This window comes from Mercenaria mercenaria, chromosome 15, assembly GCF_021730395.1.
Source record: "Mercenaria mercenaria strain notata chromosome 15, MADL_Memer_1, whole genome shotgun sequence".
Classification (NCBI taxonomy): domain Eukaryota; kingdom Metazoa; phylum Mollusca; class Bivalvia; order Venerida; family Veneridae; genus Mercenaria; species Mercenaria mercenaria.
In genome coordinates, this window is record NC_069375.1 from 27,121,909 (window position 1) to 27,149,155 (window position 27,247).

The 27,247-nt window shown below is 30.7% G+C and overlaps 1 protein-coding gene across 1 annotated transcript in view; it reads left to right on the forward strand.

The window, feature by feature from the left end:
- Window positions 1-1,720: 1,720 nt before the first annotated feature.
- LOC123551156 (uncharacterized) overlaps window positions 1,721-27,247 on the forward strand; it is a 47,401-nt gene continuing 21,874 nt past the window's right edge. Inside the window, exons 1-12 of the mRNA XM_053524145.1 lie at window positions 1,721-1,940; window positions 3,255-3,349; window positions 5,195-5,344; window positions 6,049-6,222; window positions 6,557-6,637; window positions 8,494-8,664; window positions 9,310-9,579; window positions 11,234-11,425; window positions 12,312-12,371; window positions 12,610-12,729; window positions 13,249-13,356; window positions 14,365-14,447. Of these exons, the coding sequence (XP_053380120.1) occupies window positions 1,754-1,940; window positions 3,255-3,349; window positions 5,195-5,344; window positions 6,049-6,222; window positions 6,557-6,637; window positions 8,494-8,664; window positions 9,310-9,579; window positions 11,234-11,425; window positions 12,312-12,371; window positions 12,610-12,729; window positions 13,249-13,356; window positions 14,365-14,447 (1,691 nt within the window). The 5' untranslated portion in view covers window positions 1,721-1,753. The remainder of the gene's footprint in view (window positions 1,941-3,254; window positions 3,350-5,194; window positions 5,345-6,048; window positions 6,223-6,556; window positions 6,638-8,493; window positions 8,665-9,309; window positions 9,580-11,233; window positions 11,426-12,311; window positions 12,372-12,609; window positions 12,730-13,248; window positions 13,357-14,364; window positions 14,448-27,247) is intronic.

Sequence of the window (27,247 nt, forward strand, 5' to 3'; positions counted from 1 at the left end):
GTTTGATGAACAGCGTTTAACTCTGATACTACTATATCTCAATGCTGTGTTACTCATTGTAAAGTGCAGTTTGATTTACTTCCTCATCTCAATTTCGGGTAACTTACTATCTCATCTCAACTTTGTGTTACTTATTGTATAGTGCAGTTCGATTTACAGCGTTTAACTATCTTACTATCACATGCCAAATGAGCACGTTCAGATGTATATTTTTATAACATAAATATGAAGCTAATTTGTTTTCAAAACCTAAGACTGTATACATAGTTTTTACATTTCCTGCAATATCCCCTTGTTCTATCACATCTCAATTTTATGTTACTTATTGTATAATCAAGTTGGCATATTAAATGATACACACAAATAAAAGAGAGAAAAAAATGTATCAAATATTCTTGCAGTATGTTGTCTATGTCCTATACAGTCTTGTTCTATGTAATGTATATGAATACATTTAAAAAGTAATGGAAAACTTTTGCGATTGTTTTCGTAAAACTGCTCTGAATAAGTCACTATATCATCGAATATACATTAGAAAAAAAAATACGCGTAGTAATTCTAGCAGCATTATGTTTGCATAAAATAAAATTGCAAAAGAAACGAGTAAAACTTATATAGATATAAAAATGAGTTCAATTTTAACTTAAATTTCAATGCTATTTCAAAATAAGGACATATGACTTTTATCTGTTTACATTTGTCAATTGCACTAAATCTTACCTTATCCTCTGCAGCGAGTTATTTTTGGGTTAATAGGACGATGATATTTATTTCGAAATTTAAAACTCTGGTTTAGTGTTCGGATCATCGACTGAATTTGAGGCCCCTTAATGGTCATCTGATATGTAGAATCTAAATTACCTGAAAGGTTGTTATATTGTAATAACGAACTGAAAGGTAAATATAATATCTAACTGTGTATGACCCTTGTACGTATTGAATGAACAAGTCACAAATATGTGTATAGTTTCTCTAAGTCACAATTTGTGACTGTAATTAACTCCCATGAAATGAAATTCCAGTGACAGCTACGTCACGAGTTGGACTACATTTGGCCATGCATACTTGAAAACTAATATACATTACACCGTCGTTTAGTGGTTAAGGCGTCTGCCTCGAAATGGTAGATCAAACATTTCTGACTCCCTTGAGCACCTCAAATATGGCCAGTTGGTGTGTGTAATAGTTACTGAGTGCTTTCTTGCCTGAAGGATGCATGGCGTTAAAGAAAAGGATTCAAGTGGTAGATATGTACATGACAAAGGTGTCTCATATATCAAAATAGCTGGTCCTGCCAAAACGGATGGCACGGCAATAAAAAAATACTATCTTAACTTTAACGCCAATGAAAACGTGTGCTTGAAGTAAATTTCAATTTAACGGATGGAGGTACAATTGTTCTTCATTCGGCATATATAAATAATATTATAATTTATAATATAATATATAAGTCTGCGTCTTTATCGCGAAGAACACAATCAATTTTACCTGTGGACTACAGTAGTGTGTCACGAATTCTTGTCGAGTTTGTAATATCCCTACAATTTCAAATAAACTCATATTATGTGAAAGTTGAGTTTAAATGACATTTCCTTCCCAGTCAAAACTTTCAAAATAAAACAAAATACTGTCCTAAAATTATAAACCATTTCTAACACCTAAACCAGCGCCTCAGTTCTTCTTCATTTATTTCATAAAGGACTGTGTATATAAATAAAATCATCTGCGCCTTTGTAGTAACCTCAGATGAGATATGAAAGTCATAATTGTGTTTCTACTTACTACATTTGTAGGTCTGGGTTGGTGTTCAGATTTCCCCGGGGTTAAAACTTCAGAGAAATTTGACAATGATCTGAGTCTTGATACCAACGGAAATTATTTGTTGTTCTGGAACTTCAATGACTCGCACGTGACATTTGAAGTGCATGTACGAACTAAAGGTAAATAAACATTTTTTGTTTTTGATTACTTTATATTATTCCTTAGCACATTACTTTCGAGAATATGTCTGAAACACATGTCTACAAAACATTGATGACTGTTGCTTCGAAAAGGAAGAGAAAAAGTAAAGAGTGAGTGTTAAATCTCTTTACAGTACACTGTTCTTTTTACTTTTTTTCTTTTGTTAAATCTTACTTTCGATAAGATAATTGTTTTCTCATATATCTGTTTGAATAGTTCTTTCAATCAGAAGGTAATAGAAGCGTTATTGATAACATTAAGGCTCACGGGAGATGATGGTATAAGATCATATGCAGTATTGACAGTAGTGTTTTTTCTAACAATGGTATTATGCATACTTTCTATTTGGACAGCGCCTTCACTGTTCTTTGATATCAAATTAAAAACCTTAAATGACTTAGTTTTAACCAACAAACTTTCAGGCACAAGTAATGCAAACTATGTTGATTAAGTTAAGTATACTTCAGACTAACTTTGTCCTTTGACCACAAATGTTAAATGTTGCCGAATGAACATATTTCGTCAGCTAGTGTATTGACATTATAACTGTTGACAGCCTTGCCAAGTTTGAAATGAAATTTAAGTAATGATAACAGTAGCTTAGGATATAAAATAAAGATCTTCCACACATCTTATATTCACGTTTTTCAATGAAATTTCAAGGACTATGAACACATTTATAAGAGCTTTGTGTCTTCTTTTTTTTTTTTTTGACATCTCACTAATTATGTGGTGAGTTTTCAGCTGTCTGTGGCAGATGAAAAGCTCAGGTGCCTCTCCGGGCATTATTTCAGCACGGACGGACAACTGGATAGAACCACCGATCTTCCGTTAGACACCTGAATAGTTTCCACGCATGAAAAATTTTAAGCCCCAAGCGAGGCTCAAACCAACAGCGGTGAGGTGCAAGTAATTTAAAGTCAGCGATCTCAACAGCTCGGCCACGGAGACCCCTCGTGTTTGAGTGTATTTAAATTTATAAATCATAGTGAGAAACAATGTACTCTACACTAAAAGCAGACTGAGTCGGGTTTAATGAGTCTATTTGACATGTAAATGACTCCCCATGCCCACTAGCACCAACTACAGTGGAATTCAATTTTAATCTGTCATTACGTCGAGTTCCCTTGACCGCATTACACTGCGATTCACTTTAAACCTTAACCTTTCATCACTGCATTTATGTAATACTTTTATTTGTATTAAAATTTGAGGTATACTGTAATATTTGAAAGTAGTAAGTAAACCTTGAGAATTATCTTCTCCCTCATGTTTATTTCTGTATCTTACAGGATGGGTTGGATTTGGCCTGTCAGATAATGGGAACATGTTTCCTGGAGATGTAGCCGTAGGCTGGGTTACCGACGATGGCACTGTTCATTTTTCTGTAAGAAAATACATGTAATATTATCATTTGTTCCAAGAATTCTAAGAATCAATCTAATTTCATCCTTTTCTGTTATTTATAGAAACATTATATTTAGCGGGAATTGACGGTGACGTTTAACAACGTTACGTAAGTTCCGGATTTGTATTTCCATTCTTGTTGTACTGGACGCCATGATGTAAAGAATTATTCGAAATTTGTCATTTTGATAAAGGCCATCAGGCCGAAACGTTAATGGAATAAAATATAGAGAAAACTAAAGTCATAGAAATATTGTCTTTGGTGTTTTATCAATAATTTATTTTCCTGTTTCAAGCAGCTAGGTTATCAAATATAAGGTCATTATCTGAGACTTTTATGCGAGAAAATGAATGTGCGGTATAAATTACTAGACTCGTGATTAAGGTATTGGACCCGTAATGGAGTATCTCCTTTTTGAAGAGTACTCCACTGGGGGGCAATTTTTTCCGTATTTTCCTTTTATTACTTCTTTCAAGACATACTATGGATGTATTGTACAAAAGTGGAAAATGTTCATTTTATAAGCGATTTCTTGCCATTCAAAGTGAATTTACCTCTATATCAGGAGGGGTAGAGTCTGAAGTTTCTTTTATCAAAATTAATGCTGTAATGAATTCTCTACAAGCGTTTTAGAAAGTGGCCATCATATTGAAATTTGTCTCTGCTTGAGCTTGATGAAATACAGTAAATTATACAAAATTTACTAAAAACGGCACGGTAAAAGTTGTTTAAAATTTGCAACACAGTGCGAAACATGGTCAATTTTAAGAATATACCAAGCATATGCCATTTCTTAAACATTACTATTAGGGGTCCAATACCTTAAGTCATAGCTGTACAATTCGGGTTCCTCATGGGCCCAAAATCCCTTGCTATTTCATTTTAACCATTTTGCCATTAAAACGACATATATAATCAAGCAGTGTTCTGTAGTGAAACGAAAAAACTTAATTTTCAATGATACAATTCATATTTACACTCGAGACTGCGTCATTGGTGGTAATATCATAAATGGTGCTCACTTTATGAACTGGCTTTTGATCTTCAACCGACACAAACATTTTTTTTCCTCTTTTAAGATATATCAGATCTGTTTGACACGTGAATATAAAGTATAAAGCAAAAACAGTAACGACAGTTTCTGGAGAATGTATATTAAAGAGTAAAGCTGTCATGTCATGCTCAGGGCATGCCTTTGCAGATGTTTGGAGGTGTTAAGGGCATTGCACATTTCCCTTGATCTGATGAATAGATCCGAAACAAAATACTGTCACTTGAAATAATGAAATAGAAGTTACAACATTAAGGTCTACTTTGCAAAATATAACATAAGAGGAAATGTCGCATGAAAATTTACACAAAACACTCATTATAAAAACTTCTTCACGTTCAAATGTATAAACTAAGAAAGAAAAAAAATATCAATCTAACTACCCTTTTGTTTATATGAATAGATTTTCCTAGTTCTCGGAGACAATTGTATAATTGTTATCCGAACATGCAGAATAACCTTGATCACTGATGTTTTTTCTTGGCCAAGAGAACATTCATTTAATATATACATGTACGTGGTAATTTGTACTGACAGCGTTAATCTAGTTTTATTGAAATAAAAGTAGTTTGATATGTACACAGCTAAAAAAAGATATTACATGGTTTCTTGTTGTTTACTGTTAACTCGGCAGTTTAAATATATCACAGAAGTACCATGTGACTGTCATGAACACGATACAATGTATATTTTACACTTAAGACTATCCCATGTAGTTACGACAGGTCTATTTCTTACTCTTAAAATTGTACTATAATCTTGCATCTTTAAAGGACCGTCACACGGTAGGACACAAGATGCCAGGTATGGACAAGTCACAGGACTGGGAGCTACTGTTCGGCGAGGAAAACGAGTTCGGTACAACCCTCAAGTTTGTCAGAAAGATTAACACGTGTGACGATGCTGAGGACAAAGTCATACCAGTAAGTACACATATCCATTTCAATTTCAATAATTATGCATTTCTGATAAGTGCAGTCTAAATTCAAAATGACATGGTTTAATGCCACTGATACGAACATATGCTTAACATTCTGTAAAAATAAGAAGTTCAAGACTTTAATGACAGTGTGTACGTAGACAGTTATTGACGTCTTGTGAGAACGGCAGTTTCCCTACCCGAGGGACAGTGTGGAATGAAAACCCGAGCGTTAGCGAGTTTTTTATCTAAGCTGTGTCGAGGGATGGGAAAACAGCTACCTTACACAGGCAGACATGTAAGATCATTTTTCTTTCCTATCACGTTCAAAATAGATCGTGGTGATATATTTCCTAAATTCGTGCTCTACATGAATATGACGCGGCCAACAATAGATCTATTACGTACTGTTTTTTATCTAATCATTATGAAACAGAAACCGCTCGCTAAACTAATGCTGACTGTCTGAATGATCCTAGCTAGGACAACGTAATACCCTGCAATTGAACCACTTGAAGGACGAAAAGTGCGTCCCTCCTCAAACCTAACGCAGGGTAGTTTCATGTTTCAGATCTATAAGTACTTTTTGTCAGGTTGAGTAATATACATTTAAGTAACTTTCAATGAATTAATTAATTGAAAATGTGTGAAAAGTATTTGATTACAAAATCCTCATTAAATATAACGTATTCGTTTCCTTTAAAACAGGAAGAGACAGTTCGTCTGATCTATGCTTACGGTCAGAATGATCCTAGCGACGACAACTCTATAACTTATCATGGTATCACTCGAGGGACAAAGAGTGCGTCACTTCTAAATCCTACCAAGACCGATGTTAAACTTCCTGATGATGTCAAGTATTTCGATTTCCTCAATGGTAACGTAAGTATACTTATTTGTCTATAAACACGTAACTGAAGTTTTTCATTGTCATGATACTTCTACTTATTTTGCTAACACATTATTGTACATGATTATATGTTTAGCACTACACAAATATGGGATTATTAGACATTATACAAATGTTGTAACGTTTACAATGATGAAGTTTTTCGATCAAACAGATTCTGTAAATATTTCATTTGGTTAGAAATCAATGTCACCATTATGCCACTGTTCGTACCGTTCCAAAGATAAGCGTTTCAACATATTAACTTTATACAAGAGACGTTTTTGTTTAGTAATTATCTAGAGTCAATCATTTTTGCTCTCACAGTTTCTAGTACCATCAGATAAGACGACATACAATTGCAAAGGTTTCAAGCTGCCACCAATAGGAAAACATCATATGATTAAGGTAAATGTTTCTTTTAGTTACAAAGTAGTAATTTATTATTGGCTACATATGATCTTCAGGAATATAACAATATTAAATGAAAAGTTATTATTCGTACTTTCGTGTTTTTGATATAAATCTCCGATTATCAACAACGGTCAAATGTGTAAAAAAGAAATATTGATAACTATTACAAGTCGCTCTACTTAAAGTACCTAATTCTAGCCACAGTTTTAAATGTAAAGAGGTAAAAACAGCTGCATTATCGTATAAATATGCCTCCGTTATATCAAAAGACAAGTTGGAAACGGCGACCATTTTCTAAAAGAGATGACATTAAAGCGACAAAAAATGATTAAAATGAATTAATCATACAAAAGTCATACATTAAAAGTTATCGTGTTTTTTTTGTGTGTGTGTGTTTTGTATTTTCTTTTTTGTGTGTGTGTGTGTGTAAAATTATGACGAATTTATCGTATTTTTTGTAAAATTATGACGAATATTTATATGGCATCGAGGCCTGTCAATTTGACTGCTTCAGATGGATTTCCAATGCTGACCGTTTTGAATGTTAAGGACGATGTCTCAATGTGTGGAAGTGTGTCCAAAGAATACCTTCAAAGCAAAGTCAATTTATATTAAGCAAAACTGCCTCGTATGCAGGAAACACTAAAATTTCAAATAAAACCATGAAGACAGTCAGATTGCGAATATTACGATTCATGTTTGATAATTAACAAAATAATCATCTTTGGAGTTGCAAAAGTTCAGACAACATTGAATTAAAACACGCTTTGTCTGCGATACACTTACACCATGGCTCATCCTATCCTTTAAAGGCGGAAAGTTATATATTTGTTTCAATTGAGAACATCAAAACACAAACATATCAACTCGCCCTGATGCTTAATCAAATTTCAGTATGATATTATAAAAATCATCATAAATACTCCATATTTGTATAAGTTATGCAGAGATAATTAATTGTTAAGGTAGTTATGCACGTTTGGATTGAAATTTTTTCTACAATGTAGAAATCGATTAAAATCTGATTTTTCAAAACTTCAGAATATACCTAGAAATTTCAGCAAATAAAAATAATAGGGTCGTGTGCTTGATTTTTTGCTAGACTGATTTGAAAAATTTGGACCTCGGGCATTTTTTTATAATGGGAGTCTATGGGAAAATACCAACTTTCATAACATTTTCCCGAATAGAAAATTTTCCACGATGTAGATTTTAATTCAACTTCTCAAAAATGAACACATGACCTGTAATATAGTGAAATAAAATGTATAGGTCTGTGTGCTTAATTCTTAGATATTTGGCCATGATTAAAGTGAACCGCCTATTTGAAACTAATTTTAAAACATTATTTTGAATTATTTAACGTGTCAGATGTTTTAATATCATAGTTTAACTTTAGAAAGATAGAGACTGTTACAATTTGACAAATTTATTCACAGGTTGCATTTAATTCATAAACTGATTTTCATTTCCGTACGCCGAATCCAGGCTTTATTTTACCTTTTCCGGATAAATGACATTACGCCATCACTTGCGGTTTATCAAACGTGCAGAACTACCTTAACATTTACTTTTCCTCGTTGTGAAGTCATCTCTCCTTGAAATTTACTTTTGTATGCAATTTATCTCGAAGTATTGCAGGGGTATAGTATATGCAGATGAGGAGAGTATTATCAAATGGCTCTTTATATAAATTGCCGATTGACAGTATGTGATACTGTCCGGTCTATAGTTCAGCAAAATTTATGAATATTTATTTCTGATGTCATGTTACAAAACACTTTACGCTTCACATAGAAGTTCTTAATTATTTAGTTTACATTAAACACTTTATTTGTATATTGTTACAGTATGAACCAGTCATAACACCCGGGAACGAGTTACATGTGCATCATATGATTCTATACCGATGCAGTATAAAAGACCCTGATTATTGGGATGGAAAATCTAGCTCGTGCTACAAGGCCAGAACTCTACCACAGTGCCCGATTGTAACTGTTGCTTATGCAGTAGGAGGAGGGGTACAGTTTAAATCATAATTCCTTTACAGTAGAATATGTTTCTGCGACTGAAGTCAAAATGAATAAACTACTAAATATGAAAAGAAGTATTCATTTGGTATTGCTTTTCAAACTGGAACAATATTGCCAGTTATATGGGTCTAATGCTGGCGGCTATGCCCTTTCATATGTTAAGTTGACAAAAAAAAAACAGGTTTATGTGTGTTAACTTTGATCGCGACTGAAGAATACCTGTTTTCGGAATGAAATAGAATCAAAAGCCCTGACCAGTATCGTTTTTATACTGATCTTTGCGAGCGTCTTGAATTACGTGACTTCCTTACGCCAATATACATATGTTCTGCGAAAGACCTATTTTCAGTTCTTCTTTGCCACGCTTAAGACCGTTGTTTGTTCTTTAATACGACAAAGCCTTTGCTTTTGTCAAATTATGAAACTGAAGACACGAACATTTTTGTACTTTTAAAACACAACTTAATGTTTTCAAAAATATTCTAAGGACTTTAATTCGCCTTTTTCACACATGTCAAGTTGCAAATAATAGCCGGATAAAAGTGTTTTCAAAACAGCTATTTTCAGCTTGCGTTTCACTGAATTGTGTTCATAATTTTAAGCATTTTAATTTCTTAAATACATGTTTTGCAGCCATATTACTTGCCCGATCACGTTGGTTTTCCGATCGGTGGACCGGATGAAGAAACTTTCTTTTTACTGGAGACGCACTACGACAATCCCACCCAAAAAGCACATTTGATAGATAATTCTGGTATGCGTTTAACACTTACATCAAATCTACGTCAGCACGAAGCCGGTATGTTACTGCTGGGCTCGATGGCCGACGAATCACAAGTTATACCCCCAGGACTAAACAACTACTTATTCAAGTCGTATTGTACAGAGGATTGTGTGAATAAGGTAACTGCTATGATGTAATAAAGACATGTTCAAGAACTTGTTTGACACATGTTATATAGCAAATATATCATTTATAGCCGGTTCTTTCATGATAAACTCTAAAAACTGTATTCGCATACAAGAAACATCATTTACCCCGTAATATGACAGTAGACAAATCTGATTCACTATGTTATCTTTCTTTGATGAAAAATTGACTATGAAATCAATAAACCAATAAACATGTAATGCTAGGATAGCAAAATTCATATCCAATGCTTATTTAACCAAAATATCATGGTGAAAGTCATAGCTCATACTTGTTTTAAGAAATAAGGCATAGTGAAGTTAGTTTACACCAAATTATACAAATATGGCATAGTGAAATTCTTGACTCTTATTTCTTCAACACTTTGAAAAAGCCTCGACATTCCTTTGTCTATCATCAAACTCGAAATCCAAACATACAAGAGTCTAAAACTCTTAAAAATATCTCAGTGAAAGAGAATCACACGCACTTTTCTGTAAGCATAAAACAACACCAAACGTTAACATAAAATAAGTTATTTAAGATTTTATAATGTCAAAAAAACCGTAAAACAGTTTACCATCAACAATTTTCTACTCATGGGTGCATCCAGTACAGATGATAATTGTTATAATGAATTGTCTTGATATGGTGCTAATTGAATGGTCTCTCACCCCCCCCCCCCCCCCCCCCCCCCCCCTCTCACCCTCCTCCCTCCACGCATAAATATAGAATCTATGTAAAAAGTGTTTAATCTGTATTTTGGTATTAATTTCTAATTTCTTAAGTTACCTTGTTTCATTGTCTGTAACAATAAATAGGACGTCGTACAATTTGTTTACGGTATTTGATCCGTGATGAATATCCACGCCCAATTACAAATTTTTCATAATGCTTTTTCGGCATATATCGGTTTTAAAGGAAATCAACGAGTGCATTGCGCTACAGATACGTCAGAAAATGCCGGCTTGCTTACGAGAAACTACAATCAGATGCAAACTGCAGTGTCATTACGGATACACTACTTTAAAATTTAATTGTTAAAAGTGATTATTTGTGTTACAGAATTTACACTTGCGATTCCTGAAAAGTCAGAATAATGCTTCGAAGTGGGTAAATCATCTGAAAGACTTTTCAATTGATAGAAATGTATTGAATATTACAACGTTCTACGTATGATGTAACAAATTTGCAATTATCAGTTTTAACTACATGTATTATAATATTTCACTTTTGGATATAAATTCTACGTCAACAGTATCGCAAACTAAGATATACTCGCTAGGGGTAGAACAGTACCTTTGGCTAGAAAGTAGATATATGCAAAAACGATTCCTTAAGTTGTATAAATTCGTGAATAAACTTTATTCGTTTTTGATTTGATACACTAAACTTTCTAGCAGGGCCTCCGCACATGAGAAATATCTGCATGTATCATGTCGATGGCAAAGAGGTTTAAACAAACGGAGGTAACATTTTGTCTGCCTGGTCAGTTTCATGAAAGAAAATACCTTTTTAGTTCTTCTTTTACATTAGACCATTATTTATTTTGCCTTCAGTTGAGTTGTTCCCCCTTAGACTTTCTAGTCAGCTATCTTTGATTTTGAAAGAAGAGCAACATTGTGAAATTATTGTTATCAATTTCAGGCATTCACTCATAGCAACATGTCAGAGATTAAAGCTATTGGTGTAATGCAGCATGCACACTTACTTGGCGCGGCAATAGAAACAAGACACTTTAGAAATGGAAAAGAGATCAAACCTTTGTTCACGGATCCCAATTATGACTTCGACTTCCAACAAACTCGAGCACTACCAAAAGAAGTTTCAATCTATCCGGTACAAGTTCTATTATAATGTGTTTAAATACCACGTCATAGTATAAGAATGCAGCTTCCAGCTTCTGAAAGGGTAACGTGTATCTACAGCCGCCATCCTTACAGCCATCCTTGATACGTTTTGATGATGCAATGTCCATGTTTAATGACCTTGTCTATTACTAATAACACTCATTTTGTAGAGCATCCTCGTCTGCCAAAGAAATTTGGTTGTAATTATCATTCACTGTAAACCATACAGATCTTTCGCCAGTTTGCCTACGTAATTTCCTCTAACCTGCACTAAATAAGCGTCTGTTGCAAGTGACACATAATAATTATTGGGTTGACTACCTATATCTTTCGTGCTGGAAGCAAAGGTGTTGTGCGACAGTGGCTGATGTAATTAAATCACGATTTAAAAGCGTTGTTGTCTACATTGCATTTCGTACCACTCTCACTCAGTATTAAATATATGGTACATATTGGCCAGCTAGTCTACATTTTATCATTGCCTACTGTAAGAAACGCACATTCTATGAATATATTCCTGTATATCTGGTTAATTGATACTAGATTGCCACGGCTACAAATTAACAGGTACTATTAGTAAAGAAACATTTTGACAGACTATTCTAGTTTATATTATTGCTACTTTCCATTTTTTATTTCAGTGAAGATTTTTGCGATGTCTATTCTTTGAGTTTAAATGTCGTAAATTGACGAAACACTTTAAATTCCTTATGACATCTAGGAATGATAAACATTTGTTTTGTATTTTGATATTCACTGTTACTTATAGTTAACAACATACATTTTAACTGGATATCACCAACCTGAAATTTACTGGATATTATTGTTTTCGTAATCCTTTGCTGTAATTTTTTTCGTCTTTCATTGTTTTGTAGGGTGATAGTTTCCAGGTAGATTGTACATACGATTCGACAGACAAAAACTCAACAACGTTTGTAAGTCTATATACATAAATATTCTATTTATAGAGTACGACTGGATAATGCTATACTTGTTTTATTACAACGACATCTATGTAAATTCACAAAACTGGTGATAATTTTTAATATCAAACCTAAGTCGAAATAGTCATCAAAGAGAAAATTATATATTTGTCGGTAAAAAATACGAACTTTTCCATGAAACGAAATCACATTCCCTATACAATTTATGCGAAATTTTGTATTAATTTAGGGTGGACTCACGACTCGGGACGAAATGTGTTATTCATTTGTGTTCTATTATCCCAAGATGGAGTTAGGAACATGTATTTCACGTCCTAAATTGGACAACTTCCCGTTTGACACAACGAATGTAAGTTAATTTCTATTTGAATACAACTGAATAAAAATGGTCAGACCTGAAGAAAGCAAAAATGTTTTATTACATTAATATTAAATATTCTTTACGTTTCAGTCATGTTTGATAGTTTCGTATTCCTTAGACCTTTGTGTCCCCTTATATTCTATAATTTTAGCATTTTTAATCTATTCGAGGAGGACAGTCTTCATAAAACAGTTTATTTCAACCATATTGTTCAAGTTTACAACAAATGATGTCCGAGTAGAATCTATCAAACACTATATTGGTATAAATAATTTCAATTTGATGTGTCTTTTCAATTTTTGCTTGAATGTGACTTCCTGGAAAATGAAAGAAAGCAATGATAATCCTGATAAATTAAAGTATAATTATGCAAGGGCATGTATTTTTTGCTTTCAAATTATGCCTATTTCAAATGCTATCTATTTCAAATGATGTCTATTTCAAATGCTATCTATTTCAAATGAGTCTATTTCAAATGCTTTCTATTTCAAATGATGTCTTTTTCAGAAACATCATGCATTCGGGACATACGATTGGACAAACAATTTAGATTACTTTATGTCTCATGCTTTTAATGGTACTTTCGAACAGTACTGCTTCGGACCGAAACTACCGGTAACATATTGCTGCTTTTTTCTAATTTTTATATAAAGTGAACGAAGGCAATATTTAAGAGTCAAGTCGTGTAAGAAGTCAATCAAATGAACGTTTATCATTCAAAACTGTCTACTAATGTATAAAGTGTTCTAGAATAATACATAAATTCCAATAAAACCAAGTACGAATTAATTACATCGCAAATTTAAAATGATAACAGATGACTTTTGAGTTGTAAAAGATGACTTTACGTCGAACTATGTTTTGGAATTTAGAAACTGTTTGTTCTGTTACATATTTGACATTTAAGAATCGAAGTAGTTTATAGCTTTATTTAAACGAGTCGGTAAGCAATACTTCAACCGAAATAGCAAGCTTCATATTGTTGTCCGGGTACGTTTTCTTAATAGAGCTACTTGTATTTCAAAGGCATTTATATTCTAAGTACTCTAACGAATGAGAAATTGTTGTGTAAAATAAAAGAATTATTGAATGGATTTTCCTTCCTAGAGAGATCGTGTCTAACATTTTACCTGAGGTATCGAAATACAATCAAAATCCATCCGTCTAGACACAGCTCAAATTTGTGAAAAAAGTAAACGGTTATGACTAATTTTATTCACCACAGCTTTTCACCTCTTATCTCATGATATAAAATATGCATACGTTTAAGGTCAGGTATTTGTAAGTAATACGGGACACAACAATTTCTCATTAGCCTTGAAATGACTCTCATTTATGCCTCAAAATTGAGTGACATGAAACCGAAATTGTGCTCTTTTTTATCATAAAAACACCTCCTACGTCCCTGTAACGACTCGGATTGTTTAAATTACTGAAAAGGACTTTGCCGTATGTGCTTTGTATGGATGAGGAAGTTTAATTTTTATGTGAATATAGTCCAGTTTTCTTTTCTGTATAGATTATTTCGAATTTCTGAATTTCTGTTAGTCAGTGGATATTTCGCCGTGATACAAGTAGACTAATGGCATATATGCTCTAAGACTATACTATTTACCCTTTCAGGTACAGTGGCCATTCCCAACTTTCATACCTCCCGAACCAGTACAGAAATACGTTCCGCCACCTACAGACTGCTCCTCTCCTTAGTCAGAGTTCCAGGTCAAGTCTTTGATTCAATTGACAATAAATATACAAAAATATGCACCTGGAAATAAATTGCTACATTTTCGTGTGTGTTCTTTTGTAGTTTGTTTAACTGGTGTAAATAAGGTAAATCCCTGGCATAATTTAGTGATACAGTGTCGTTTTAATCGATTTCACCAAAACTTGACAATGAGTTAAAACATTTTTCTGTCTGAAAAAGACCTGATATGTTCATGATAATGTAAATCAACCCAAAAAAATCGAATTTCTAGAATTACCCGAAAATAAACATTGCTATTCTGTATTTCTACGTAGACTCTGTCAACGGCTAACAAATTTGATATATTTGTAGGACCCCAAATATATTAATATAGATAAGTGGTCATTATGTGAAAATGGTTACAAATGTAAAACAATTGTGTTACATGATTATGTAAACACATTCCAAAAAGTGAAACCTAGTTGTTCTAAAAGTAAAAATGACATCATGTCATAAAAAGAGTCACGAATGTCAAACGATATTCTTACAAATGTAAAACCGATTTTTAAATCCAAAATATGATGTTAAATACACAGTAGTACACACCAATGGGCGAAAACTTGGAATGAAATTGAATTTCGTTATTAAAGTACTGTATAATGTTCTATGAAGTTTGTTCGCTGCAATTTGAATCCCTTTGATTATTAAGAATTTATATAAACCTATACATTTTTAAAATAAGTTCCAAATCTTTTAGATTATACCTACAAACTGATATAATTAAAGGCACTGAAGGGAATAAAATGTTTTATCAATTTTTGGACAAGTTTTACACTTAGGAGTAACCACCTAAACCCCAAATTTTTTCCGACTTTTATACATTAATTGTTCCTTGCTGTTTTAAAAATGATTAATTTTTCCAATCTTGTTACTATTTTGGGATTTAACAGTAAGCTTCTTCTTCGGCAGGGCTACCGTTATCATAAACTTCGTAAACAAATCGTTTATTACCGTATATTATATACCCTTCTCAAATGCGCTCATTTGATTGGTCGAAATGAGTGCACGCGCGGGTCCGCAAAAAGCGATAATGACCTGCAAAAGTGATAATGACTCTTGTGATATCAGTTTTTCTGATATGTATGAAATACGGGCCAGTCAAATGAATGCATTTCAGAAGGGCATATAATATAACAATTATAGACTTATGTTTCGGTCAATATGTGTTTTTTACGGACCTATAAAAGTGATATTGACCTCGGACTGCGTCCTGCGTCCTTGGTCAATATCATTTTTACAGGTCCGTAAAAACACATATTGACCGAAACATAAGTCAATAACTTTATAATAAACGTTATCCGTTCTGGATAAATGTTTAAATTCAAAAGCAATCTAAAGACTCTACAGCTGCAAGGTATTTCACAGCCTGAATCGTAAAGAGATGTGATTTACAAACTTCGAAAACTTCTCGGGTATAGCCATTTTTTACTATTATTTGTTAATAGTATCAATCGTTTTATTGAAAGACGCTTTACGACCGTATTTAGTGTTCAACCCTTTTGCAGCTGGTCACAAGACTTACCTCTTTATGCGATACATGGACAGATGTGGGACTCCATGGAACAACTAGCTCTTAAAGGGAATTCCTATAGTATTTTATGCGCATCTTTCTGCGCAGCCGACACTTTCTATGGAAAACTGAACTGAAGTCAACATTTGTTGAAACATGTTACAGACAATCTTAGATATGAGGAATCTTGAACGAAATAACATTTTTGATAAGTTTTATCAGTAATCAAATGTTGATACTGGTTTATATTGTATTGACAAGAGTAGTAAAGTAATTGTTTGTGCGAAGTCAATCTAACCCCATTTGACCTTTTAACCCTTGGTCCGAACCGACCAATGCCGGACAATTTAAAATCCACAGGTTTTAAACCCAATAAAAACCTCTGATTTAACTAAAGATGATTTAATTAAAGATGATTTAAAATGAAGAAAACATATGTCTTTATTTAAAAATAGTTTCCACTTAAAAACTTTAAACACTACACCGAGATACAAAATGTAGAATAAGTTTGGCCTAATATAACATACAGGAAGTAAAATATAATGTGGTTGAATTTAGACCACATTTATTTTCTGTTTAAATAACTCTTTTACTTCCTTGTTTTGTAATCCTTCTACATAGATAAAAACAACTGTTAAAGACATTAGAAATGACACAAAATGTACACAATACCAATAAATACATTAATAATTATCCATGAAACAAGAAAATTTCAAACTAAAAATAACACAGACCGGAAACCAAATGCTAAATATAACAACTAAAAATAACACAGACCGGGAAAACCAAATGCTAAATATAACAAATAATAAGGTTGGTTATTTACAAATCTATCCCTCTTTTTATTAAAAAACAAGTAATATCTCCCTTTGATAATTGAAATTCATACAATTATTTTAATTAATATTGGAAAAATAAAATTACTTTAGGAGTTGTTATTATTTAGAAACAAAAAGTAATTGAATAAATTATAACACATAAAAATAAAATTATGATAATTTCAAAACCATAACACTATTATAATAAAGAATATACACTATTATAAACCGGTTTCAACTTTTATATCATTGAGACGAGTTCTGTTATGCTTAGTTCCGGAAGTCAATCTGACGTTTCCTTGTCTGTTTAAAGGTAGCTTGCAGTATGGTTTGTGTACTGGATCGCCTTGTCTGTTAACGGTTACAGCCTGCTGTTATGACATTGACTGGTTGTGCACATAAAGAATTCTTCCGTCAATGTTGTATAGCACTGAATTGCCTTACTTCGTTCTTGTCTCTAGTTTCGAAGGTTTCGGAGGCAAGAACAATGGGGTTGAAGGTGATTCTGGCTGCAAAACCGGGCAGGTTTGATGATTAGGAAAAACCAGCTGTATGGTGAGCCTACAGATGAGGTCTCTTAGGAAAGACTAATGGTTCACCCGGCGTCGGGTGTGCACGTAATAAATTCTACCTGGCGTCGGGGTTAAAATAAATGTACAGAACACGGCTTTTGCATTTTTTAACAACTATTAAACAAATATTACAAGATTTAAGTACAAACAACTGAAATTACTCAACCGTTTGAGTATACCATAGGCATATGCATGATTGAATTATTTATTATGTTTTACATTGTTTACTCTCAGTGTTTTATACAATAAATCATAAATGTTTATACCATTTTGTAACATTTTAATGAAAAATAAACAATAATAACCACAAAATGTGTTTGTTTTGTCTTGATATTGTATGTTATTATACTTAACCCCAGGTATATATATCAATCACTGTCCTTTTGGTTCATCCGATATATAGAATTTGATGTAACTATCCGCCAAAAGCGAAAATGTTACTTCTGTAGATGCCGAATCGTCATGAGGATGAATATCAATCACTGTCCCTTGTTTTAGATAAATTTTAATTTTTTTCTTATACATAGATATTAACTGATCAGTGTCAAAGTCCTCAGCTGTTATATTTACATTATCAATACATCATATTACCAAGAATTGTATGATATTCAGCATTCCACCACCTAAATATAAAATGTGATATTGGGCTTTTATTCGGTTTATTTGGTTCACCTAGGGGCCTGGCCCCCGTTAATAAAATCTAATATCTATTATATACATCCGGATTTTTTAACTTAAACACACCACTCAAAACCACATCTTGTGCAAATAATTTATATTCTTGGTTTGTGTTTATAAAATCTTTATAATCTACAATAATTCCAGGTTTTAATTTAAATGCATTTAAATAGTTCAGACCGGTCATATTTTCATATGTTGAATATATCCAGGCACCATCACGGTTAAAATACTTTTTCATTTTTACGTAATCATAAAGAGTGTTATTATAGTATTCAAAGAGAAACACTTCATGTCCCACTTCCTCTAGCCTTTCTTCTATTTCCCTGTCTTTTTTTTTAAGTTGAAGAATTATTTCAGCTAAATCATCAAGTCGTTTTGTTGTGGCAACTTCAGAAGCAGATAGATTGTCAACAGTATTCTTTGTTCTAGCTAATTGTGTTTCTTGTTTTAAGAAAACATTTTTTACTTTTGTAATTTCTTGGGTATTAGTGGTAATTTCTCCGACATTAGCGGTTATTGCTTTAGTATTAGCAGTAATTACTTGAGTATTAGCAGTGATTGATTCTCCTTGTTTAGCTGATATTTCAACTACAGAGTCCAAATCATTTATTATTTTTTTAATTTTATCATTAAATTTATCATTAAATGTATCTTTAAATTCATTAATATCTTTTTGTAATAAACCTTTAAGTTTTCTTAACTCTTCGTACTTTATATTGTGATGTGCATCGACATTATTAATCATGTTTACAAGTTGTTTTCTCAAATTTTCTAGCTGATTATTAATTATGTTAATTGCTTCAGTATTAGCAGTAATTAACTCTCCTTGTTTAACTGATTTTTCAACTACAAAGTCCAGTTCATTTTTATGTTCTTCAACTTTAGCATTAAATTCATTAATATCATCTTGTAATTTTTTTGTAATATTACTTAAGTCTGCATACTTTAAATTATGACGGTTGTCAACAATACTAATCCAATTTCGAATTTGTTTTTAAAGTCATCTATTTTAGAATTAATTCTTTTTAAGTTATCTAATGCTGTGTCATGATCATCACCTCTTTGTGAAGCTGCCTTTTCCAAATCAGATTTATATTCTGCAAGTTTATTTGAAATTAATTCTAATAAATCTTTATGCTTATTTTCAGTTTCAGTATTTAGTTTATTTATTTCTGTTCTGATTTCTAACTGATACATATTTTGTAACTTTTTCTCAGCTTCAATAATCTTGTCTTTTAGTTCTTCATGTTTAATCATACTATCTTTTAATTCTTGAATTTGGGTGAATAAAAATGTTTAAATTAACTCGAAAAAACTTCTTTTATGTTGTCATCTGTCAAATCAGATTTCTCTTCAAGTTCTTTAATAGAATCACCATAGCTTTCATTTCTTCTTCAATTTACCTTGTAATTGATTAATTAATAATGAATTCTTTTTAAAATCTTTTGTTAATTCTTCAATATTCTTTACTTTCTTCTTCTAGTGTTTGTTTTATACTTTTGATGTCTTCAAGTTTATAGTCATCTATTACACTTTGAATTTTTTTATACAAACCGTCTTGGAACTGCATCGTTGGGTTTATCTGGATTTCCTAGGTTGATTATTTCATTACCTCCCATATCTAATGCTCTATTCATTGTGTTATCAAGTTCCTTATTTCTGTAAAGATACGATTCCGTTTCCTTTTTAAGCTTTTTGAATTGCTTTTAGTAGCATAATCACTTAAATCAATATCAAATTTAACTTTACTTATACTGTCAGGTTCACTTATTTGTTTTAACGTCATTAAAAACTCCCATTATATAATTATTATATATTACCAGTAAAGTTTTTTTTTAAAAAACTTCCTTGGTTTGTCAATATATAAGAAATCATATTTTTTGATTGTTGCATTAGCAAAAGTATCACGATCTATATTTTGTTCATCACAAATCCTATTATTTTCCATTTTACCCGGACTTTCAAATAAAATATAATGTGAACAGTTAATCCGAATATCCTTTGGTGTTTTATAGTAAGACTGACTTAAATAAATAACACAACAGTTTTTGTGGCGTCCTTGAATAAAGTATTTTGTTATTTCATTTTGAACCTTTTTATCTTCACATACAAAATCATCAAATATTACTACTTTTTGTTTTTCTGATTCAAGGTTCACACAGGTTCAATTGGTCGGGATCAGCTGAATATTCAAGTATTTCATTTGGATCTAATTTAATCTTTTTTGCAATTTGGTTTAAGTTGTTAATTAAATCTTGATATTTAGATTGTTCTAGGTTTTTAGCATATAAGTATAATTTATCATAATATATAAGAGGTTTTCGAAGTATATGCATTAATGTATTTGTTTTTCCAGATCCTGACGATCCACATATTAACATTCTAAAACATGAATCTGGCATAAAAGGATAAAATTGTTTAAAGTTATTGGATTTATCATTTTTTGTATCATAATTTGGAATTTCCATTTATATAATATTACATTATTTTACAATATCTTACATTATCTTACATTATTTTACATTATTTTACATTATCTTACATTATTATATAAATGCAATCAAAACTTAATGAAATGATAATAAGAAAAAAATTAGTTGGGCAAAAGATGAGAAATCTTAGAGAAGAAATAATGAGAGAAAAAATAAGAAAAGCTACAAATCGGGATATGTATACTGAAATTTATAAACCAATACTGAAAAAATAGAAAGTCAAAAAGAACAATTATCAAGTCAGTTAAAAGCATTACTGGAATAAAACAACAATTAGCGTTATTAGGTGATGAAATGAAAGACATACAAACATACCAGGGTGTACCACAGCTATTCCAAGAACCAATACCAATTACAGAGTCTCCTGAAGATGAAGACCTGTTGAGGGAATTTGAAAAATGGGAGGAAAAAATACATGAAATAGATTTGAATGCTGGTTTGGATACTGATGTTTTAAAAGAATATGGATATTCCAAACCGTCTGAAATGTTTGACTTTTTTACTGCAGATGAATCTAATCCTAATAAAATATATGAAGACACAGTCCAAAATACAATAGGTAATGTTACTACGAATATTGTGAAGCTAAACGGTCTGATAGCTAGCAAATCAAGATCAAAAGATCCATATAAACGAGAAATAACAAAAGAATTAAAACTAAACAAAACGAACTGGTAAAGTACAAAAAACGGTTGATAAATACTTTTAATTTAGCTCCTATATTTAGTGGACAAGGAATAAAACATCATAACCCATATAAAGTTTCACCAAATGGACAATATGGTAATTTAATTATTAACTTAAATAAACTTTATGGCCAAAACAAATTAATTGCTAAGGATAGAATAACTGGAAAAGAAGTAATTAACACTAAAGTAGATGATGATTTAATTGATTTGATTAAAAAAGATATAACAATAAGAAAAAGCATTCAATTCATTCAATAAAATATTTAAAGAATTAACAGAAAAGTCAGGATTACCTATCAATAAAGATCTATGAAATTTAAAAAAGTAATTAGGGGACAAGGTTATGACGTTTGTCCATGTAATCCAAAAGAATTGGTTAATGACTTGGAGTTAATTTGTGGTTCAATTAATGCTGGAAATAATAATGAAGAACTAAAAAATGAAGGTATTAGAATAATTGATGAACTATTAAAAATGAATTCTCTTTTACCAGAACAACATGAAAAGTTATATAAAAATTATTTTTCTTGAATTTAGATTTTAATTAAAAAGATATGTTTGGATAATTATATAAATGGAACAAAAAATAGTATTAAGTTCTGAAACAGTTAAGATAATAAAAATAAAACCGAGTGATTTTACAATCAGATTTAGTCGTTCTTTAATTTTAGATAAAAATAAAACTTATGTTGTTGGTTTGGATAGTATTAACACTATGACCTACTCTCATAATATTAGTGATGAATATGACAATAAAAGAATTCGTTATCATAATGGTAAAGAATGGAAAGATATCATATTTACAAATGGTTCTTACAGTTACACAGATATTAATAATTATATTAGGGAAACATTAATAAATAATGGTGATTATGGATTGATAAATCAGAAATTGCTCCAATAAGTTTGGAATTTGATTTAAGTAGTTTTAAGATTTTGATTTCAATTACAGATAATTTTAAGTTGGATTTGGAAATATCAAATTTTCATACATTGCTTGGATTTGAGAAAAAAAAATTAGACAAAACTGAATGGGGAACTACAACACCAAATATAACTAACTCTGTGGATACAATTTACATTCATTGTGATCTTATTGATAATTCACTTGTTGATGGTAATTTCAGTGATATTATCTATGCTTTAAGTACTGCAGATTTAACAAGAGCTTATCCATTTACAAAAGAACCACAAAGAGTTGGATATTCTGAAATTAATAAATATATTATAAATTCAATTGGAATTTATATTACAGATGTATTGGGTAGAAATATTTAATTTTAATGAGGTTGAAAAAAGTTTTACACTATTTTTAAAAGAAATTAATTAAAACTTTAGTTTTAAACTTTTATTAAAATTTAGTTTTATATAATGTACAAAAAAGTTTATGATAAAAATAAAGGAATATTTATTTATGTTGATGCTCACACAGGAGAAGAAATCATACACGGAACAGGTATCTTTGACACTTTAACGAAATTGCTTTCAAGCGGAGTTGCATTTTCAATTAGCACAGCTGGAAAAAAAGCTTTGGAAACAGCAGGAAAAGCAGCACTTGAAAGTGGAACAAAAAAGGTTGGAACAGAAGTTGGAAATTTAACTGCAGCTAAAATTGTTGAAAAACTTAAAAAGAAACCTGCTCCAGCAGTTGGTAATTTAATTGCCAAGGAATTACAAGAAAAGAATAATAATAAAAATAATAATGAGGAGGATATTCATATGAGAATAAATAGAATATTGTCAGGATCTGGGACTTTAGCTCGTGCTGGAACTTCAGCTCAACAAAAACGTATTAACAGATTAATTTATAAAAAATAAAATAAAAACTAAAATAAAAACTAGAATAAAAAATAAAATAATATATAATATATACATGTTTAGAACAAAAGAATATTGCGAAAGATATGAATTAACTCCTATTCAATTAGATACAGCTTTAATATCTGTCCTGGGAAATAATGTTAAACAACAAAAAAAACGGATATCACTTTACAATTAATGATAGAAGTTCATATTTTGATTGGTTTAATGCTTATTTTGAAGTAAGTTTTAAAGTAAATAAACTTGCTAATGGTAATAATTATGGTGCTGGTGGAGATGATAATCAAATTGCTTTAATTAATAATGCAGCTTCATTAATTGATCAGTTAGTGGTTAAACAAAATGGAAAAATTGTTTATGATTGTAATAATTTATACAAAGTAATAAATGTAAAGAGTTTGGTTGAACTATCTGAGGATTATGCAAAATCAACTGGAACAAATGAGTTTATTTATTTAGATACTACTGCTGTTGCTGAAAGTAGGAATGACCAAGCTGGATATAATAGTGGTTTCGCTATTAGAAAGACATTAATCCAAGATAATAAAGAGGTAAATGCTAAGATTCCATTAAATAATTATTCATTTTTTCAGGGTTTAGAAACTAATATTTTACCTCCAAGTCAAATTCAAATAACACTGCAGCTGACAGATGATGATGAATTAATTTTTAGAGCTAATGCTACTGATGCTGGTAGAGTAATTGTAACAAAATTAATTCTATGGGTTCCACGTTTAATTTTCAATGAATTTGGGTTTGATCTAATTACTACTGAAAGATTTAAAAAAGCAAGATGGTCATACCTTAGGGAAATGATGATGCAATCAAGTGATACACAACAAAATAATATAACCTTTAGAATAACAGCTGGTGTAACAAAACCACAACATGTATTTGTTTATTTACAACGACCTGACAAAAGTAATTCACAACAACATAACCCGCATTTATTAGATACATTTAAAGTTAATGCAGCAAATGAAAATTGCACTTTGAGCTCCTGTCGTCTTGAAGTTGGTAATGGTGTTTTTTATCCAGAAACAGAATACACAAGTATATCAAGAATATATGATGATGTAATTAATTATTATTATAAACAAAATAACAAAACTACTGGAAGTCTCTTAAATAGATCAAATTTTTATGAATATTTTGGATTTATTCATTTTAACTTGGAATATAAAAAGGAAGTAACTACAGATGACCCTAAACACATTACATTAACAGCTAAATTAAATATTCACCCAGCACAATATTCGTGTTAACGCAATTGTATTATATGAGGAAACAGTTGAAATAAATACTATTGGAAATGAACTTGTTATTGTTTAAATAAAATAAATATAAATTATATATAATGACATCAAATTATATTGAATATAAAATTAACCTTACAGATGGACAAAAGAAAAATTTAGCACAAGCTTATAATAATAGAATTCCGCATACTTTTAGATTAAAACATGAACAATTACATGGAAACTTCCCTTTACTTTTAACAAAAACACAAATTAATCAAATTAAAAAAGCTGTTGCAAATAAGAAGGGATTAGAAATTACAATTTCAAAAAAACAAATGTCCAGTCAAGGTCAAAATGGTGGATTTTTAGGAGCTTTAGCTGGTTTGTTAGGAAAAACAATTCTTCCAATGGCAGCAAAAATAGCTCCAAAAATATTAGCCCCTTTAGGCATTGGTGCTTTGTCCGGGCTAGCCAGTACTGGTGTTAGTAAAATACTTGGAAATGGTATGATTTCAGTAGCTAATGATAAGAGAAATATGATATCACCATATCTTACACCTAATCAAAGAAAGCAACTAGTAGGATCTGGAGTGATTAAATTAACACAAAAACAAAAACAAGACGGTGGGTTTTTAGGTATGTTGGCTGCTAGTCTAGGAATACCTTTGATTACATCTTTGTTAAGTGGGAAAGGACTACAGATTGATTCTCAACGGAGACCTTACAGACGAATTCCTATAGTAAAAAAAAATAAAATTTATAAACAAACCAATATCTAACTTTGAAATTGAACAATGGGTAAACCAATTAAAAATTAAAAACTTTAGGGGTGTATTTAGTAGAAATAATTTATTAAAATTAAAAGAAAAGGTTGAATGTGGAATTATAAATTTGGACGACTCTGTTGGTCCTGGAACACATTGGGTTTGTTACTTAAATAATATATACTTTGATCCGTTTGGACTTCCTCCACCAAAAGAAGTAATTAAGTATATACCAAATGTAAAATACAACAATGTTCAATATCAAGACAAAACAAGTATGCTTTGTGGATATTATTGTTTATTTTTCATTAAAATGTTACAAGATAAAGTACCGTTGTATGATTTATTGTATAAAATACTAAAAATTCATAATCAAAGAGTAAATGAACAAACTATTATAAATTATTTTAATAAAAAAGGACATTTATTTAACTGAAATTTAACTGGAATAATTAATATAATGGGAATATTCAATAATATAAATGAAAAAGTAAATAAAATAGAAAAACAAATAGAAAGGCAATTAATAAGAAAACCTCCATTGTTTTTAACAAGTTATACCCAAGATACTGATGGTGGATTATTTCAATGGAAAACTGTAAATGCTAGTCCTGGTTTAGTTCAAAAAGGTAATAATGTAACAATTAATTTTAATTGCATCTTAATTATTCTTGTTGATGCAATTAAATTAGATAAAGGAGAAGCTAAATTACAAATAAAAAATAAAGAAAGTGTAATTCTTCAAAGTTATCATGTAAAAAATAATAGAAAAAATGAATCTATTTCTATTAATTATGCAAATGAATTTAAAATGGATGATGTTTTTTATATTAATTCTTTAAACGTTACGAATATTCAGTTAACAATTTATGGTTCTATAAATTTAAGAGTAAGCTAATGTATCAATACCATTATCAAGAATATATCTTTTATCGTCATAACATGATAAAGATGTTTTATTTATAACATAACTGGAAAGATTATGCTTATCAGAACGAATAACTTTAAAGGTGTGATTAGTTTGGGTTGAATTAAACAAAGTATCTTTGTAATTTTATGAACTATTGTTTTTCTTAACAACAAGTTTTTTAATTCCTTACATTTTTTAATATTAACTTCGTTTCTAATAAATATGAATACATTTACTTCTTAATCCGACAAATTCAACAATGGGAATGCCGGCAGCTTCATCTTTAAATTTTCCAATTACTTTTTTATTATTGTCGAAATAAAATTTTGAATTACTATCATAATCACTATTATCAAATAAATCTTTGTCCTTATAAAAATCCTCATATGCATCTTTGGTTTTAATTTCATAACATAATGAATCAGTGTCAGTGAATAATAATTTACAATTACCCTCGTACTTTTCCTTAATGTAATTATAATGAAAATCATACATTAAATATTTTGATAAATCTAAAATGCACATTCCAACATAACAAGGTCTGTTTAATAACAAACTTTCTTTTATTCTATGAATACCAAACAAATTCTTGTTAAACATCGTTGAACTAACAAATGAAGGTTTTGCTATATATTTTAATAAAAGGTTTTCATCATGAGTTAATTTAATATTAATCCTCTTGCGTAAATTCTCCATCGTCTTACCGAATACAGAATTGTTCATTAACTTAAAAAAGTCCTTTTCAAATGAATTTTTTGCTTTAGATCTTTTTGAGTATTAAAATCAAATATACTTTTTTAACCAAGGACTTTCGTCAAAAGTTAATATTTTGTGTATTTTGTAACTTTTAATCCTAATTGTGTATAAGTTCAAGATTTTATAATGAACTACATAATTTTGTTTTTTCATTAAAGTTGGAACCAACTTCTTTACATTACTTTTTCCTATTTCAAATTCTGTTTTAATATTTTTACTATAATCAGAAAGCCATTGATCTGGTATTTTAATTTTTTCAGGAGCTAAAGGATAATCATTGTGGGTTTTATGTAATTCTTTTGGATATTCAAGATCACATTCAACAATAAAGTTAGTTTTACCTTTTGCAATTAATTTCTTAAATTGTTTTTCGGATATAAATTTAAAGTTTCCAGAGGGTAAAGGTTGACACATAGCCCAACCGTAAAGGTTATTGGCGTCGAGGTACATAATGTATTTGCTTTCTTCTTTTGAATTATAATCCTTCATATATTTATTGTTTGCTTTA